Source organism: Sceloporus undulatus, chromosome 5, assembly GCF_019175285.1.
Source record: "Sceloporus undulatus isolate JIND9_A2432 ecotype Alabama chromosome 5, SceUnd_v1.1, whole genome shotgun sequence".
NCBI classification, from domain to species: domain Eukaryota; kingdom Metazoa; phylum Chordata; class Lepidosauria; order Squamata; family Phrynosomatidae; genus Sceloporus; species Sceloporus undulatus.
Genome location: NC_056526.1, coordinates 18,748,498 through 18,768,374, shown reverse-complemented (window position 1 = coordinate 18,768,374; position 19,877 = coordinate 18,748,498). Strand labels below are relative to the sequence as shown.

Sequence of the window (19,877 nt, the reverse complement as noted above, 5' to 3'; positions counted from 1 at the left end):
GATGACAACCGAAACAGCTACACAGTATTCATGCCAAGAAGAAAGAAGGTACTGACGTCTCAGTACTAGTGTGTGAGATACAAGCACAACAGGAAATGAAATACATTTGCAGGAAAGCAACAATATTTTAGGACTACTATGATTTTAAGTGTTGTGTCCAAGGAAGAAAATAATACCCAGCGTGCTTTCTTGCTCTCTTGAACATAATGGGCGCTGTGAGCTTTCCCTCACTCTTTGTGAAGAGAAGAGTCAATGTATGAATGTCACAGGTACCCACTGTTTGGTCTGCTTCAAGCTCCATTCTGTACTACATCAGGTCCAGCAAATGTCATATTTTAGGAACAGTGTTTGTGATTGCACAACTAAAAACCTTTATAATATATTTGCTAGTGATGATGTCATAGGACTGAGGTGCAAGGTGAGAGCATTCCTCAGTAATCTATTTTTTAAAGTGAAGGTTTTCTTATTTGTACTGTATTTTATTTTCTAAAAAAAGAAATATCTGGTGCCAGTTGAGCATTAAAATGGCATCTCTGATGAAATGTATGTATCAGGAGTTTCTGTTTGCTTATTTATATGTTTATATTCCACTGCCTGCAAATTGCTTCAGGCATCTCACAATATAAAAACATAAAGAATTTTAAAAATCCCAAACTAAGCATGAATTTTAAAATGAAACAAAACTTGAAATTGTACAGCAGTAGCAGCAGCAACAATAACTCAACAAAATATCTAAATGAACAGTTATATTTGATTGACTTGATTTTACTCATGAATCAGAGAGGGACACATTCTGAGCTGCTGTTAGTGCCCTCAACTCTTCCAGACACACCAGACTGCCCTTTCTCTGGCCCCAAAGGAAAGTGGATTTCCTCTCCTTGAGGTTTTAGGGTTTAGCTGTTGCATTGGTTTCTATTTTCACTTTTCTGTTCTTCTACTCTTGCCATGAAGACCGACTAGGAGTAAATCTGTAAACCTTTGCCTAGACTGGTGTGAGGATTAAATGGAGGAGGGGGTATAAGCTTCACTTGCTTCATGAAAGATCACATTGACAACTACAACAATGACAACAACAGTGTAAAGATTTCATTTTAGCTCTGTACGAAAGAGAAAGGGCATGTCTACATAGGCCATGTAACCTGGTTCCCCCCTGCCCCAGAGGTATCCTGTCCACACAACACAGAGCCAAAGCCCTGATTTGAATACGGATTGTCTTCATAATGTGAGACCAGTTCTGCGCCAATTCTGGGCCATCCTTCCCTTACACTTCCTTTAAACCAGTTTAAAATAATTTACCTTTTGCTCCAGATTTTCCAACAAAATCTAGAGCACTCCAGAGCAATGTAGGGTAGATGTTTTCATGCACGTCCTGCTGTGCTGGCTAGTGTTCCTGCCACTGGTGCAAGTTTGCTCCCTCTGAGATCACAATGAAGTGTCCAGCCATGTGATCAACACTGGGGACCTTGTTTTCAACCTCAAAGGGAGTGGCACTAGCAGGTGATGTAGCAGAACACATGTGTGGATAGTCACCTGGTGTCACTCGGATGTGCCCAGGTAATAGGTGGAATTAGGGTCATCTTTGGGGTCAGAATGCTCCAAGTGCAGTTTGGTCAGTGTAGACCTACCCAAAGTTTTTTTTTTAAAGAGATAATTCATGTCATCCTCCACAGAGAGAGAGAGAGAGAGAGGAGCCAATTTGCTGTAGAATACAAACATGTTTAATCTTTGAAAGTTAATATTTGAAAGACAATATTCTCTCATACAAGCCTGCTTAAGCTTTAGGATCTTTGAGGGAGGTCCTTCTTTTGGTCCCCCATCCTTACTGAAGGCATAAGGAAGGGTTGGTTGGTTTAATATTTCTTTCAGGTTACAGATTCCATACTAAAGAACTTTCTACTTTATCCCACTGGCCTTTTGGAAAGCAGGACTTCGGCAATTATATTTGGTTGCTGTGGAAGAGACTTTTAAATTGCTGGATGTTTATTCTTTTACTGACCTGTTTTTACTTCTGTTTTTTATCTATTTTGTTTTTTCATTGTATTTGTTTGGTTTGATTTTAACATAATTGGCCACCTTGAATTCCGTTCTTTAAGGCAAACATAAAGTATAAAACTAATAAACAGATTATTAAGTAAAAGAAAGGGTGAAATATGTAAGCTTTATTTGGGTGCTATATGCCAGCTTTATTTGGAAATCCTTCCTGAGTAAGAAGTTAGACTCTCAAGGATTTGTTCTATAGGTATATTTATGGCTTTAGTTCAACACCTTAGTGTATTGAACAGGAGAACACTGAAGGAGAACATCTGATGTGAACAGCCCCCTCTGTTGTAATGTTTTACTTTTCCATACACTTTTGTTTTCATTTTTCATTCTTAATCCCCATGATCAAAGATGGAGGTGGCTGTCCTATATGTAAGCTGAGTTCCTTGTTTCTTTTTCTTTTGACTGTCCTTGGCTGCATGTTCTCTGTTGATGTCTTGTTCCTGGTACTTGACCATCTTGTCTGTGAAAGGAAACGCTCCAGCTGGCTTGCCTGATAAGAAGAAAGGAAAGTTTGCTTGGTTTAGTCACTCCACAGAAACTCATGGTAATGTTCTAACGTTCTCTGTATCCACCTTCTGTGTGTACTTGTATGTTTCTGTGTACTGTGGTACTTGTGTAATCTGTTGGTGCATGTGTTTGTCTCTTTCTGTTGTTTCTGCAGCATCCTGTACTTGTGCATGAGATGGCAATTCCTATTTACAATCAACCTCTTGTAAAAATTTTCAGAATTGTATCTCATGCTATTCAAAAATGTCTCGAAGATGTTCCATGATGTCCCTAAATAATTATACTTAATGTCTTTTAAGCAGCCACTTGGTCAAATTCTGATCGTAGGATAATTATGGCTGTTTCCTGTACATCAAACAAATATCTTTGTTTCTTAGATGACTATTGTGGAGAGAGTTGTCATATAAACATATTTTGTGTTATTGAAAATGGATATAGTAGCCAAGTACAGTAACTGATGCCCAGTGGGGCTGATTGGGTGAAGGGCAAGATAGCTACTTGCAAGTAGATTGAAGAGTAGATGAAGGCAGTCTTCACAATTCATAGAGTCAGTGGCAAATAGAGCTAGGGACAAAACAATGTAACCTCAAGAGGCATGTAATTTCAAGATCATGTGTGTAAACCAAAATGTTGAGGAAGTGAAGTTTAACTCATATAACAACACAAAAGCACTCAGGTTATCCCATAGTTTTCTGCTTCTTCATAGAGTAACAGAATCACAGAGTTGGAAAGAAACTTGTAGGCTATCTAATCCAACACCCTGCTCAATGCAGGATCTTCAGCTAAAGCATCTCCAGCATATAATTGCCCACTTCTGCTTTCTTATCAGAGTTATAAATACTAAGCCTAAGCTACTACAAACTCTCCAATGCTTCATTTCTAAAGTAAACTAATTTTCAAAATCTGCAAGTGTTACCTTCTGTCCCCTGTTTCTTAGAAACTGTAAAAAAATCTTCTTGATCTTTTATAAAGCTGCCTGTTGATTGTTTCCCCAACAACATAGACAGTTTGTCCATTTCTGCCAACTTAAACATCTTTAATAGCCAGTCTTCAGTCTTTGGAATCTCCATGTTTCTCCACATTGATGCATATAATATATATAATAGTCTTGCTGCTGTGGTCATATATATATATATATATATATATATATATATATATATATATAATTTTAAATCATACTGACATTTTACCTAGAAGTCCCAGTAGAAACAGTTCTGGTTCAAAAGAAATTTTGGCCTTAAGTCTTTTCTTAATCATCCCATACATTAGTTTCCAAAAAATTCTTGTCTTGTCACACATCTGCCAGAGATAGTAAAATGTTCCTTCCTGATACTTGCATTTCCAACACACATTTTTAAAACCTTTATATATTTTAAGTAATTTTACTAGAGTTAAATACCATCTGTACATCGTTATATAAAAATTCTCTTTTGAGTAATAATGTAAGGTAAACTACAATAGTTTTTCCCATATTGTTCTAATTCAATGTTATAACCAAAGTTTTGGGCCAGTTTTACTGTGCAATCTTTAATTTGTTCACCTTCCATTTCTATTTTTAATAAGAATCTGTTCAGTTTACTAATCAGCTGTATATCATCTGTACATAGATGCAGTTCAAATTCTGTTGTTGTTTTGTTTTTTAAAAAACATATAATATTTTGCCCATTTTATATCTTTTCCTTAGTTGTTTGCAGTAAGGCAGTTGAAAATGATATCTCTTTGTAAATAAATCTTTGTCTTCAATATGAATTGACCATTCTCTGACAGTAACAGATCATTGTATATTACCAGGTTTTCACTTCCACTTTTGTCTGGTTTTTTGTTGTTTTTGTTTTTTGAAATGTGCAATTATCTTGTCTATTGAATTGCACACAAAAAGCCAACTGAGGGACACAACTTCAACATCAGGATTACAAAGCAGAGGAGGAAAAAATATCCAGCAAATACATGAATTCCTGCAAAGAGAAACTCATAGATCATAATGGAGTTAAAACTCACAAAGGAACATACATTAAGCAATATAATTATCTTTTGCTGCATCCCTGCTATGTAGGCTCTTTGTAACATCACAGTTTGTTACTATTCAACATATATTATCTGTCCCCATCTCAAACCGCTCCGAATGAAATTCAGACTAGTTTCACAGCAACAGCACTCCGTTTTCCGACGTATAGATACAGATAAACTGAACACCTGTGCACATACTGGGAACAAAGGTTTTTTATATGGATAACGTAATCCTTTTCTCTATTGGAACAAGGGCTTATAACACATTAGTCAAATAGAACATTATTTAATTTTTATAATCAAGATAATCAAAGCATTTGTGTACCATTGTTGAATAAATCACATGACTTAATGACTTCAAGTAAAACAGTAGATAGTAATGGAAGGCCTCAAATCACTCCCATTTTCTCTTGCTTCTGAAACTCTTCTACAAAAGTAGTAGATATGTATACTTGAAAATGTTTTCAATATGGTTGGTATTTAACAAAACATAGGTGTTTAGCGAAAAATGTTTCTTCTTTATGGTCTCAGTGAATCACACAATTGGGTTTTACTGCACGCTTCTAGAATAGCTAGGCAAGATTTTTGGTGGTTGCTCTGCCCATCCTATATTTATCCAAGATCCCCAGTCATTTACCTCAGTTCCTTTTCATCCATTGCCTTAGCAGCATCATGTAACTTTCTATTATATCATACGTACTTTGATGTCGACTTTGGCTCACTCCTTTGACTACTCTATCATCTGTTCCTTGGAGTCTAGTTTTTTAAAGAATTAGGTTTGTTGGGCCTTTCAAAACTTGGAAACAGAAAGAAAAGTCACTGACTCTACTTTCCTCCATGTTGTAATGGAAAGAGATTGTGTGAATCCATCCATAACAATCCATAGCGACAAGCTAGTTAAGAATGTATAGCCTTCTGGAACAGAGTGACATGCTTAACCACATGCCAGCAATTAGGGTGAGGCTGGATGCGTATCAGGTAGGAATGGTTGACATCTAAACAACTCGTGCTACAGTACAAATTAGATTTAATGACCTATATAGTCTTGAGAGCTCTGTTCTATTTCCTATCACATAAAATTGTATTGTTGACATTCCTTAATAAATCCCCAAAAGTTGATGAAGTCTTATAACAGGACTTGGAATCAGCTCTTCCTTTTTGCTTGGCTTTAGGTCCTTTTCTCCAATACATCATTTTCATGGTCCCAAAAGAAGGACAAATTAACAAACCAAGCCCTTTTGTCATGTATATTTACTTCTCTCCTGTTGTTGTGTTTGTTTAGCTCTTGCATAGCAGGATTGTAACCTGTTTGACTGCGGAGATTAATGAATAAGATTTTAGGCTTCTTCAAGCACAGTACAACATTTTGATTAAACTTCTTAACTACCAATGTCATTACCAATATACATATTTGCCAGGTGTCTGCCACAACAGTTCTGAATTGCCTAGGGTTTTGAGATTAATCTGCATAATAGCAATAGTAACCAAATGTGGCATGTTTACAATCTGAGTGTCACACTGACATTTTACAGCATTTTGTCAGCATTTAATTTTTAACAGGGTCCATACTGAACTGAACTGGATGGGCAATAATATGATTTCTACCTACCAACTCATTTCAGCACAAGTTGAAACATGGGCAAAGGGCTCCTTATTCCCACCCTTCTTAATGTGAGTTACAGTAGACACTGGAAAAGTTACATCTCCCAGAATCCCCTCCAGCCAGCATGGCTATGATAGCTGAGGAATTCTGGATATCATAGTCAAAAAATCCTTTCCAAGCTCTTGCTTTGCCTTGTGTTTCATATGGGGAAACTGACTGAGGTGCATCATGGGATGAGATATTTCTGGAGCCTTGGAAAGCCTTAGAGCCACAAGTTGTCTATTCTAAGTACACGTTGATAGTGTTAAATGTTTGAGACTTTCAAACAGGTTAAACAAGCAACTTCAAATAAATCATGGATAAATAATATGTTTTAAGCATCACAAAGTCCTGATAAGCTCATGATTCTGGGAGATGAGCTAAAATTAATGGAGTGTAATAATGCCTTGATATGCAAGAATTTAAGCTGCTGATTAAGCACTACTTCTTTACTTTATAATCTTTATTATATATCCTTTATGATTCAAAGAAAATCAGTAGTTGATTTTGCTGTGGATGTCACCAAGATTCTGCAAATACAGTTTAACCATGTTGAAGTATGTAGCCACTAGTTCAGGGCTGGGCAACTGTGAGAGGCTAGGGGCTCCACATCAAACCTCCACATCAAACACCACCACCGCTACTCACCCCACTGGAAATAAAATATTTTTGCCCCAGTTGCCCCCGTTTACCCTATGGGCCATGGGGAGCACATTTGCCATGTTTGGGGGGAATGTTTTGATCCCTAAGGGACCTGGGTCCATATGCAACTGCAGGACATATTTTTGTCCACTCCTGCTCCAGTTTTTCTTCCTTATGATGTCTTTGATAGTCTTTTTAGCAAGTAATAAGGAGTACATTGTGACTCATTTATAGATGGCCCTACTGGGACTCTATCGTGGATTCTTCATCTTACATTACTATTCCTCTGAATTTTTCATAATATCAAAGAGAAAGGTTGCAAGGTAATGTTAACAGTTCAAATCTATGGTCATTGGAGTCCACTGGACAGAGTATCAGATGAACATTCAAATGGAGTGAATTCCCCTTCATGCTGCTAACACCAAGAAGTCTATATCCTAGGTACACCCACCTTATCTTAGGAGGTGGGGAGATCCAGAGGCACGCCTCTAGTAAAGATTGTGACAATAGGTAAGAGGCATTATTTGTTTAACCGTCCAGATCTCAGAGTATTTAAAGATATATAGAGGCTATTAGATGCAAATTATTGTTGTACTATCTATATAGTGAAACTGATAGTGGGAATTTATCAAAATAGTTCCCTTGAGAACCCATCCACTTGGTCATCCTCCTTCTTCTTCATAACTAACAGTAGCTGTGCCCTTTTGCTAAGCCAGTGCCTCCACCATCAGTAGCTCCTAATTTATGAATGCACATAAATTACTGACCATTTACTATTTTTCCCCTTAATCCTTGCAGTGAGCATGCCTACCAGTGAGACAGAATCTGTGAACACAGACAACGTAGCTGGAGGTGATATTGAAGGAGAAAACTGTGGTGCACGGCTGGCGTAAGTTCAACTGCATTTATGCTTGTCTCCTTCTTGTTCCACCATTGAGCTTGGTTGATCTTGGTTGATCTTAAAGTCTAAACTAGAAAGCCTTATTTCAGAGTTAGGTTTGTCAGAACATCTAAAGAATGAGATAATTACCTAGAATAAAACATTCTTTTTTCCATAGCGTCAGAGTTTCTCATAGAACGAATATATGAAAAAATGACCTCTTTTGCTCTCCACACAGTTCACCTTCCCACTTTCATTGCCCATATTTCTTAACTGCCATCAGAAGCCCAGACACACCACAAACTAAATTAAAAAGGCACTGATGGCCTTCACACTTTTCTTTCCCATGTACAGTGGTATCATGCTGAGAACAACATGCAGTGTAAGCAATAGCTGCACTAGGAAAATACCACATAGGCAAAATATAGGGGGAGAAAGCTTTGTGCCACATGTTACAAACTGAAAAGAAATAATGATATATCTTCATGAGAGCGCTCCCATCCTTTATGTATCGAAGATGCAAGGTACAGCTCTTAAATGCTTGCTCTGGCGGGATACAGACTGCCCAAAAGGGCGGTCTGCCGCCGCCCTAGTTTGCTGCGCGAGGGAGCTGCAGCGGACAAACCGCACGGCTCCCTTGCACAGCAAAAAGAACCCACAAAAAGCAGGTTCTTTTTGTGACACAGTTGTGACACCACAAGGTGCCAATGGTGCACTTGCGGTGTCACAACCGCGCCGAGATGTGTGGATGCCTTGCGGTGTCACAACCGCGCCGAGACGTTTGGACGCTAGGCGTCTGTCACGTCAAAATGGTGGCGCCCGTATGTACAGGGTGCCACCATTTTGACGCCCTCGTCACATGCGAGGGGCATCTGAAAGCGCCGCCCCTCACACGTGACGACGGCACCCCATAGCACCTCTGTTTCCCCTCTGGTACCTAGATGTAGTGATGCATTTAGAAGTCTGCACCACATTTTCCATTAAATCTAAAATAGCAGAATCTACAGCATTTCCAATACAGGTTTCATCCTATCTGTTTACATCCTGTCTGATTCAAATGGGTCTCAAGGTGGCTTAATATTTAATTGCTGTAGTAATGCTTTATATTTAATTACTGAAATAAAACAGCACAAATACAGTGAAAATATAATGTGGGTCAAAGCATAAAAGCCACTTCTTTCCTGAGGTTTGACCTGGCCATGAAATTTCTGGTAGTGGATGCCACAGATACCAGGAAGCTTCAGATAACTCCTCTTCCACATATTAAAGACTACAACCTCATCTGCAATACAGAAATAATACAGTTTGACATCACTTTAACTATCATGGGTCCATCCTATGGAATCCTGGGATTTTCTAGTTTGTTGTGGCGCCAGAGCTCTCTGATAGAAAAGGCTAAATATCTCACAAAACTACAAATCCCAGAATTCCATAACATTGAGCTACGGCAATTAAAGCAGGGTCAAACTCCATTATTTCTAGAGACTATGTCAGGGAATCATATCAGCTCTAGACCTGCTCCCTTCCCATAACAGCACAAGAATACTTCTTCTAATAGTACCCTCACTGGAAACACTCTTTTTTAACACTGATTTTCTACAATATTCTGCTTTTGATACTAATCTATAATCATAATAAAGTTGGTTGGTTGGTTGGTTGGTTGGTTGGTTGGTTGGTTGGTTGGTTGGTTGGTTAAAACATTTACCTGTTGTCTATGCATTCATACTACAGGGGACCCTTGATATCTGCAAAGGTTTGGTTTCAAGCCCCCACCCTACATGGATACCAAAATCCGTGGATGCCCAAGTCCCATTTAACACAGTGACACAGTAATAAAATGGTATCTCTTACATAAAATGGCAAAAGTAACTTTTATTTTTTGGAAGTGTGTGTGTGTGTGTGTGTGTGTGTGTATTTTCAAGCTGTGGATGGTTGAATCCTTGGATTGAAAAAGTGGATACAAAGGGCCGACTATATATAGGACAGAACTTTTCATATGTGTTCACATAAATATGCAAGAGTATATTCCTGATTGTATGGAAGAGCTCTGAATATATAGAGCAGTAACCAGCCCTTTTTCATGTCAGCCAAATATACAGATGGTACAGAGGCATTTCCAGCATATGTTGGAATGTTATATACGCATGTGGTTTTAGCCATGGTGAAAGTCAAGAGTAGGAAGCAAGGCTAGTTCACATGGCATTATGCCCTTCTCCTTCCCCCAGTGTTACTCTGGAGGGGAAATTGTCTGAACGTCTGTATTGCACTCTCTATGGAATTTCCCAGCATATGCATGTTTGCTCTGTAAATTGGCCTTCTGGCATTTATTTATCTATTGATCTATGTGTCTTAATACTTTTTCTGAACTCTTAGAAAGTGAAGGCCTTTCATAATTCTTGAGGGAGTTTATTCCACTGTTATTTATCTCTGGTCAACAGAGCAACAGAACAACAGAGCCCTCAGGAGAACCATTCATGCAGGTCTCAGAAGGAGATAGTTTGTCCCTTAGAAATCCAGGAGACATTGTACCAGCAGTAGGCAGAGTAGCATGAAGGAGAGGAAAAACCAAGGACTGTCAGTGAGAACTTTTCTCATGTTTATCTATTTTTGACACATTCCGAATGAAGACTGTAATATCCAGAAAATTCCTGCTTTCTAGAAAGGCTTACCAGCATTTGGCTTTTTCTAACAACCTGGTCTCACTGAGCTATCACTTGGATTGAGGGCACAAGAGAGTTGCTTTCCCCTTTGAGAGATCCTTAGAAAGATTTTCCTCCTGGGGAAGAAAGTTCCAATCAGGTTTATGCATGGCTTGAGGCTCATATTTTAGGAGACAATTTGGTAGAATTTCTGGTTCCAAGAGGGAGAAAAATCTTTATGGAATTGCTTGCATTAAAGCCACCTAAAACTGTTTTTTTTTTAAAAGTAATGTTATTATAAGTCATTCTGATTTGTCCATTGAACATTTAGTACCATTGATCAAAAGAAGAAGATGGGCCAGTTCTATTCTGAGTGCAAATTAGTGTGAAGAATAGAGAGGCACCAGGGACAGAACTGTCTCCATAAGACAAAAAATTAACATTTCATGAAAATTTTTATCAGGTTCCAAACTAGGAACATAGGGTCACTTCAGATTGCTGTCTGAAAAACAAAAATTACTGTAGTTGCTGGGGTGTGCAGCAAACAACACATTGTTAATTATTAGGAAGAAATAAATATTAATGCAAAAAAATAAGGAAAGGTTAAGCCATGGGAAGAGGGCCAATGGCAATTATACATACAGCTACTAAAAATAACAAGGTCTGCTTTCAAGCCAAGAGCTGGCAAGCTTCTTTGCAAATGAAACTGCCTTAAATAGATAGAATCCAAAATTATGCATAATAATACCTTTTATTAAGCCAGCTGTGTTCATAGACTAGCAATAATTCTCAGTGTATAGAGAAATTCTTCAGAAAAGGATTTGACATTTTTATTTAAATCTTTACAAGTTTTAGACCTGGTTCACACACTAATGTACATAATTTGATGTCTCTGTCTTACATTCATATATCCTTGGTAGCTGAATAAATGAACTGATCCACAGTATCCTAGACAGAGGCTATGTCTCAGGCAAAATAGTAGAATTAAAATGGTGACCACCTAACACTAGTTGGAGGGATGCAAACTGGAGGAGAACTGCCATCTGCTAAACTGGGAGGGTGGGAGGTGGTCCAACATTGAGGTCTCATCTAAGCTTTGAGGCAGCTCTGCACAGGTTCCTGGATCTTTTCCCCCCAAAGGCTAATAATTAAGGTCAGCCTAATAGAAGTGGCTGTTGAAATGTCTATTGTCTTTTTTTAATGAATAGATGAATGCAATATATTTGCTGAACTCCCATTTAAGGAAGACACAATACAATGCTGAAGAAGTAGAGCTTCATAATATGTGACTCAGCATGGCCACCTCGAAATGGATTAGTCAGTTCTTAAGCATTTCTGCTTTGTCTGAAATCTTCATTTGCAAAGAGGACAGCCCAATTGACTTTCATAGTGGGAGCTCAAAACAATACAATCTCAGGGTTGGGAGGAGGCTATTCAGTTGAAAATGCTACATCCTGAAAACCTTTTAAATAATGAAAATGCTCTTTCAGCAGCAGTAACATCTACCAGTCTTTCAGTCTATTTCCATGGCAGCTTATCTTGTGTTCCGCTGGTTGGTAGAACAATTTCTGCATGCCATTGAAGCACTCAGCATCCAGGTTTGAAGACACAGGAAGAAGCTGATTACTGCCCTTTGTAAGATTTGCTGATACTACAATATTTGTGGGTTAATAAGCAATGGAAATCTTGAAAAGAGCACCTTATGCCAAATTTTCTTTATTTACTTGCACCACTATACACAGTGTGAAATACATCTTGGCTCATATGGCAGACCATACCTTCTCCACTTCCCCCTACCATGAGATAATTTCAGTTATTATGCAAACTATGCACATTTTGATCTATTCATAGTTCACATAAAAGCAGAGGACACCAACTGCAGGCATGTGGAAAAAAAGGATGTATTAAATTAAAAAAACAACTGAAAGCCCCATTAATTTAATCCCATTTCCAGCTGTTTATGAGAATGGTGACATATATTCAGTATTTGGGTTGTGATCATGAACATTCAAAATTTGCAACTGAAATAAATAAGTAAATGACAGCTTAGATGTAGCATTATCTTCTAGGTTTAAAATGATGGAATAATTTAAGTTCTATGAATTTTTCAACCTCCTGCTATTATCCATTTCCTAAGGATTAATGCATGTTTCTGATATATGCATCTGACCTGAGAAAAGTCACTGATGGTCTCTGTTTTCACTTTTGTCTTCAAGGCAGGACTTTGGGGCAGAAGACGAGAATTCCTCTCAGAATAAACATTAGGAGGTTCCCAAATGCAGAAGAACTAATTTTCCACATTTTACTAGTTGTAGGGTGATTAAGTCCAGAGTCAAAAATAGCATTTAAACCGTGAGATATCTCTCCAATATTATTCAGCACACCCTTATAAAAATAAAAGTAGATAAAACAGCGGCTTATAGTTATACCACAAAAGGAGTTAAGTTACCCTTTGTTAAATTACAACCATAATATTAGTATATCTTCGTATTTGGAAAAGGCAACTGATTCTGATTAACTACAGTATGTATTTGTAATTAGTTACTTTCAAGGTTTGCAAGAGATACTGGTAGGATAGCAACAACAGCCCCTCAGGTGTTCCCTTTATACCTTCTAGCCATTCCCCATTCCTCTGCTGTTGTACAAAGCCGTATGTTGGCAATACAGACTGTTCTATTCCCTTACTATGACCTGCTGCCCACTACTGTGCAAATGAATGCTATTGCATTCTCAATATTCAGCAGGCAGCCCAGTTTGTATGTGGAGTAGGGAAAAGTGGCATTGCAAAATGTCTTCATCCCTGCTATGAAAAACTGGTAATCAGAGATGTAGTACTTCTGAACTTTTAAATTGTATGTAAGCATTATGTTTTATGTATATAATGAGCAGGCATGGTGTAGTGGTTTGAGTGTTGGACTACAACTCTGGAGACCAGGGTTCAATTTCCCCCCCTTGGTCATGGAAACACACACCTTGAGAGAGTCACACACTTTGAGCCCCAGAAATCCCCATGATAGGTTTGCCTTAGGGTGACCATATGTTGGAAATGACTAGAAGACACATAACAACCTCAACAAGCGTTACAACTAACATGCATGGATATCTTCTATTAATTTTTCTAATCTCTATGAAATCTTATAGACCAGTAGCCATCACCATATGTTGTAGCAGCAAATTCACTGAATGGTGTGCTGTGTAAAGAAGTACTTTCCAAGTGGATCTGTAGGATTGTTGGCAGGAGTAGAATGTGGATCTTGCAAAGTGCAGGTTCTGAAGACCACCACCACCCCTCCAAAAAGGGACTATGCTATTGCTGCTATATCCAATAGTTTTGTCAAGTAATTTCTTCCATAAAAGATGTGAAGTAGAAAAGAGGACAGGATGTTATTAGGTAATATGTTAGAGTTTTAGAAATCTTTTGCTGCACCTTCAAAAGCACCAGAGATAAAATTATTACATGCATGAGGAGTGGAACAACTGCCACATCTGTTAGCTTAATTAAATAAAGCATTCTTCAAAATGCCACTCAGACACTTTGGTAAAAGGCAAATAAATAATGCTTAATTTATCCACTGGCATTACAAGCTATTTTAATTTCATTTTTCCAACCAGGATCAGTTTGCTGTTTTGAGGTCTTCTGAAATGCTGATGGTTTTGATTATCCTTTTAAAGTTCAGTGATCTGTTGTCTACTTTGGGGCAAGAAAAAAAATGGAGCCAATTTTTTTTTTATCAGTGGTAGAATCATAGAATCATAGAGTTGGAAGAGATCGCAAGGGCCATCCAGTCCAACCCCCTGCCCTGCAGGAACTCTCAATCAAAGCATCCCCAAAAGATGGCCATCCAGCCTCTGCTTAAAGACCTCCAAGGAAGGAGACTGCACTACACTCTGAGGAAGGAGTGTGCTCCACTGTCCAACAGCCCTTACTGTCAGGAGGTTCCTCCTAATGTTGAGGTGGAATCTCTTTTCCTGTAGCTTGCACCCATTGCTCCGGGTCCTTGTCTCTGGAGCAGCTGAAAACAAGCTTGTTCCCTCCTCAGTATGACATCCCTTCAAATATTTAAACAGGGCTATCATATCACCTCTTAACCTTCTCTTCTCCAGGCTAAACATCCCCAGCTCTCTAAGTTGTTCCTCATAAGGACATGGCTTCCTGGCCTTTCACCATTTTATTCGCCCTCCTTTGGACACGTTCTAGTTTTTCAACATCCTTTTTAAATTGTGGTGCCCAGAACTGGGCACAATATTCCAGGTGGGGCCTGACCAAAGCAGAATAGATCAAGGCACTATTATTTCCCTTGATCTAGATACTATACTTTTACTGATGCAGCCTAAAATCGCATTGACCTTATTAGCTGCCACATTGCACTGTTGACTCATGTTCAACTTATGGTCTACTTGGACTCCCAGATCCCTTTCACACGTAGTTTCATTCAGCCAGGTGTCCCCCATTCTATATCTGTTCATTTCATTTTTCTGCCCTAAGTGCAGTATCTTACATTTCTCCCTGTTGAAGTTCATTTTGTTAGCTGTGGCCCAACCTTCTAGTTCATTCGAGTCATTTTGAATTTTGATCCTGTCCTCTGGGGTGTTAGCTACTCCTCCTAATTTGGTGTCATCTGCAAATTTGATAAGTATGCCCCCGATTCTGTCATCCAAATCATTGATAAAGATGTTGAATAACATGGCCCCAGGACAAAATCCTGTGGGACCCCACTGGTCACTTCTCTCCAGGATGAAAAAGAGCCATTGTTGAGCACCCTTTGGGTTCGGCCAGTCAACCAATTACAAATCCATGTAACAGTTGCCTTGTCTAGCCCACATTTCACTAGCTTGTTTGCAAGAATGTCATAGGGAACCATGTCAAAAGCCTTACTGAAATCAAGATATACTATATCCACAGCATTCCCTTCATCTACCAAGGTGGTAATTTTATCAAAAATAGAGATCAGATTTGTCTGGCATGACTTCTTTCTCTGCTCCCATGACAGTGGGTTAATGAATCTGTTCTAGATGTTAGTTTGAATGCTGAAAATAGGTTCAGCATCTTGGATAGGTCCATTAAAGTCCAAATTAAAACCTATAATAAATTCACTGTCCCACTGACACTGGAACCACTAGTGGTTTTAGTTCTCTTCTGCATAGCTCAATAGTTATTGAGGCCCTTTCCCGCTTTCTCCATGGGTATGAGTATATCATTTACAAATCTGAGTAATTTTATTCAAAGACTTAAATCCTGATTAGAGTAGAGCCATTAAATCAATTGTATTTACCTGTCTGTTTAGTCCGATTCAACAGTTGGTTGAATGGGTCTACTCTAACCAACACAATTCCAGTCAGTATGTGACAGAATTAACTGAACCACACTAAAATGCTGTTAAATACATTGTGTTGGGGTTTTTTTTTCATTGTCAATATATTTCACTTACTCTGTTCTAAAACACTTTCTGATTAAAGGGTAGACAATTTTATACAGAGTTTCCTAATATTAAATGAGCAGATTAATGCAATGGTGCTCCAGATTTTTACCCTTGCGATAAAAATTTTACATCTGCATGCAGACATTACACACCCCGACTCGACATAGAATATGAATAAAAATATTTTGGTTTTTTTAGTATTTTCATTCACACATTCATGTATATCCATATTTTAACATTTTATAAGGAAATAACATCATTCAAATTAGAACAGTTTTATAAAAGTAAATTCAGTATTTAACTCAACACATGTATACATTTTAGGCATTAAAAAAATGGGAAGAGAAGGAACAGGAGGAATTGTGGCCACCAAGTCTCTCACACACACCCCAAGCAACTTTTGTGCACCCTAGGGGTCACACCCCACTGTTTGAGAACTACTGTGTTAGACCAACTATTTCTACCCTGATGTATTTTCTTTTCTTTTCATGAGCATTCTCGACATATTATTTCATTTTTTTACAGATATTTATCAATGGAGAACAGATTTTCATACATTCATTAATGATGTGAATGCCTATATTGTTATTATTTTGGAAGGCTTTAGACAGTTTGTTACTTTATCATGTTAGCCCCCTCAAGAGTACCAGAGGAAAAGTGAGACATAAATGTTTTAAAAATAGTAAATGACTATGTGCATCTTCATCACGGTGCTTGGCCAGATCACATGGAAGATTCATTTTGGGTCTCTGTGAATGTGGTTCTGCATCTTGAATCAGTAGTTATTTCATGGATGACGACTGATTTGGAATCATCAGTATAATCACCTGTTGGTCCCATTCTCTTTAATTCAAGTTTTCTGTCTTAATTTAATAGTCACACAAGTGTTTGCCCTTGCTTATGTTTGGACTTTCTGCTTGTCGTCTCTTTCTGTCATTTGGATAGCTTCTGTATTTGGAAATAGCTGAAATAATAAAGTTTGTCTGCATGAGGACAAAAACATTTCCCAGTACATTTAGGGACAGTAACCCTGAAGTTGCCCTCATCCTCCAATTTGGCAGAATTAAGAGGTCCCTCAGGCAAGAGATGCTGGGAACTTTCAGTAAGGTGTTGTAGGAAATTGCTGAGTGTCCTGTAGTTTGTCCTATTCATCCTACCTTAGGGGGATACACGCCTGTTTTTGCCCCTCATCGGTGCCAGCCGCACGGCGCAGCACTAACACACTCCCTAAAAAGGAGCCACTCTAGGCAGCTTCTTTTTAGCAGTGTCATAATGGTGCTCACGCACCATGATGACACCGCTTCTGGTTGGGGGTGCGGCAATATGGCACACAGGCGCCGAAAGTAGGGCTGGGCGCATATGGATGCCCAGCCCTATGGAACCCTAATTTCGGCCCCAGGCAAGTGCAAAGCACCGGTCTGTACTGGGCCTTAGTTTGCTACCTTCAGATGCAGTGGAAAGCATGGCTGTAGTGCCAAAGTTGAAGAAAGATTCCAGCAGTAGTTGGTTTCTGTATCTAAAATGGGACAATACCATCTCGTTCTTTGCCTCAATCAATAAAATGCATTTGGGGTTGTTCTAGCTTGAGATACAGTTGGACAACTCCAGTTAGCAGCTTGACATGCCTGTGCTATGTGTATATTACTGCGTTTTAAAAGCAAATTAAATAAATTGTTGTCATGTGTTCCTCATATTTGTGAGATAGCACACTAGATCACAAGGCTAGTGACCACAAGGTACTTGTTTTGAAATTCAGTCGATACTGGTGTTTTTCCTGCTGCCAGCTAGTCACATGAAGCTGTTTTCAAAGAGTTTATCCCTATGCAAACCAGCAGTTTTACATGGCTGAGCATATGTAGGAACTCTACTTATGAAGGATTATAAGCAGTTTTCAAGTGGCAGTCACTATCTTTTACAGAAGCTAAATCTGTTCACATCAGAAATAACTTCCACTGCTCATTGTGCAGGCTTTTTGAAAACATGTGATGTTACATCCATTTGATCCTCACAATCACATATACAGAACTCTTTTTTTTTGGACAGAGGGTGAGTCCTCAGCAGTTACGTGACACCATATTTTAGCAAATAGATATAATAATAATATAATAATATTTATTTATACCCCGCGGCTTACAAATTGTTAATTAGACATTTCCCTGCCCTCAGGCTTACAATCTAAAGAGACAAGACACAAAAGGAGAAGGGGATGGCAGTGGAGAGGGGGGAAAGTCCAGCAGATCTTCTCTCTCTCTAAGACCTGGACCATGGCAGATGGTGGTATGGTCATTATAATATGACTCCGGAGACCAGGGTTTGAATCCCAGCTTGGCCATGGAAACCCACTGGCTGACTCTGAGCAAGTCACATTCTTTCAGCCTCAGAAGAAGACCAAGGCAGACTCCCTTTAAACAAATTTACCAAGAAGACCCTGTGATAGATTCATTTTAGGGTCATTGTAAATTGGATATGACTTGAAGGCACACAACAACAACATGATCCACAAAGTAGTTACACCAAACTAATTAGATCATATGCAATTTGCTAATATTTTCATAACAGCACTGATAGCTATACTGTATATCCCTTATGAGAAAACCAGTACTTCATAGCTTTTGTCTGCGTGTGTCTAAATCTGTCTCTCCTCTGCCCTTTCACTTTGTATTGATTGTTTAAAAATTAATGGACATTGAAATAATGTCTTTTCTCTTGCAGGCACCGGATATCTAAATCTAAGTTTAGGTAAGCATTATAATTTTAAAAAAACCTTTTTAACTTGCCAGTATTATTGGTTTAGTACAATCATGCTATCCATAGTCTTCTGGTTGTAAATGGGAAATACTTATTTATTAGGGTGATAAACTGGTATACTGCTGGCTAAAGGCTCAAATCTTTACTATAAACTGGAGTGGTTGACAAGATGAGGTTCCATGTGGGCTTTATCAATATATGACTTCAAAAACATATAGGACAGAAAGAAAGTGATCATTATGAGTAGGAATCATCACCATAAAGAACCTGTGGGAGCCTGCCTCCTCGGGATAATTCCAAGTCTCTATTTGAAAATGCACTCTGCACAGAACAAAGTAAATCTTTAGCTTGTGCATTTCCAAGGAATATATAAATATAAAATATGTAGCTTTATATTTTAAAATGTTATACAATTAAACTTTTATTAATATTCAATATAATTTAATAACTTCAAACACACCAAAGCCACCCATTGCTATATTCTGGGTTTTCTGCAATTACACTCTGCTCCTTTTGACTTTTTCACTACAAAGTGATGGGTCTTCTTATGTGTGTGGTATATAGAGGTAACAGGTACTCCCAAGTGTACACTAATCATAAGATGTAATCACATCAGTATAAGAAATGCAGATGACCATCAGCTGGTCAGATAAGAAGTTGCAACAAGATCATGAAAATTACATAATATTTTACTGCTTGCTGATGTTGAATGTGCTTTGTTCTTCTTAGTGGACAGAGACTGAGAGGGACAGGAATATCCAAAGCAGATCTGCATCTCACTTTGCACATGCATTGTACCAAAAAAGGAAGAAGAAAAGAAAAACAATTCCCAAGCCCATTAGATTTATTATCTAGGAGCCAAGTGTTTCTTGGAAACTGGTTGCTAAGCAAGTTAAATTCTGAAGAGTGGGAGATGTGTAATTAGCTTTAAATACTCTGTTTGGTTAGTAATTACCCTCCGTAATCACTGTGACACTTGTGAGGGGCTGTATATTCCAGGAAAGCAAATCATAATGTGACATTTCCCTTACACTCTCAACAAATGCTATGTGTAGCTCTGGGTTCAAGAGAGAAAACTCCTAACATTGCTGCTGTACTTGGTGAAAATAATTTTGGACAAGGAAGTTGAACAAGGAAGTTTGGTTGTTGGAATTTGTCTGGAATCTACTGGTTCATGTCTTGTTCACTTCAGAACAGAGTAAGTCCTCTTCTGGGTCTAAAACAGCCTGGAAGTGGACAAAAATATCATAAAGTAGTGGTTTTAAATTTTTTCAAAAATAAATCAATAAAACATTTTCTTCTAAAAATGAGTTGGGGGCAGCCTTCTGGGGTCCAGTGCTTTAAACAAG

The 19,877-nt window shown here is 38.3% G+C and overlaps 1 protein-coding gene across 7 annotated transcripts in view; it reads left to right on the top strand.

The window, feature by feature from the left end:
• CACNA1C (calcium voltage-gated channel subunit alpha1 C) overlaps positions 1-19,877 on the top strand; it is a 527,437-nt gene that overhangs the window by 356,278 nt on the left and 151,282 nt on the right. For all 7 annotated transcript variants that reach the window (XM_042470414.1, XM_042470413.1, XM_042470415.1 and 4 more), the window contains exons 10-11: positions 7,640-7,730; positions 18,493-18,519. In XM_042470414.1, the coding sequence (XP_042326348.1) occupies positions 7,640-7,730; positions 18,493-18,519 (118 nt within the window). The remainder of the gene's footprint in view (positions 1-7,639; positions 7,731-18,492; positions 18,520-19,877) is intronic.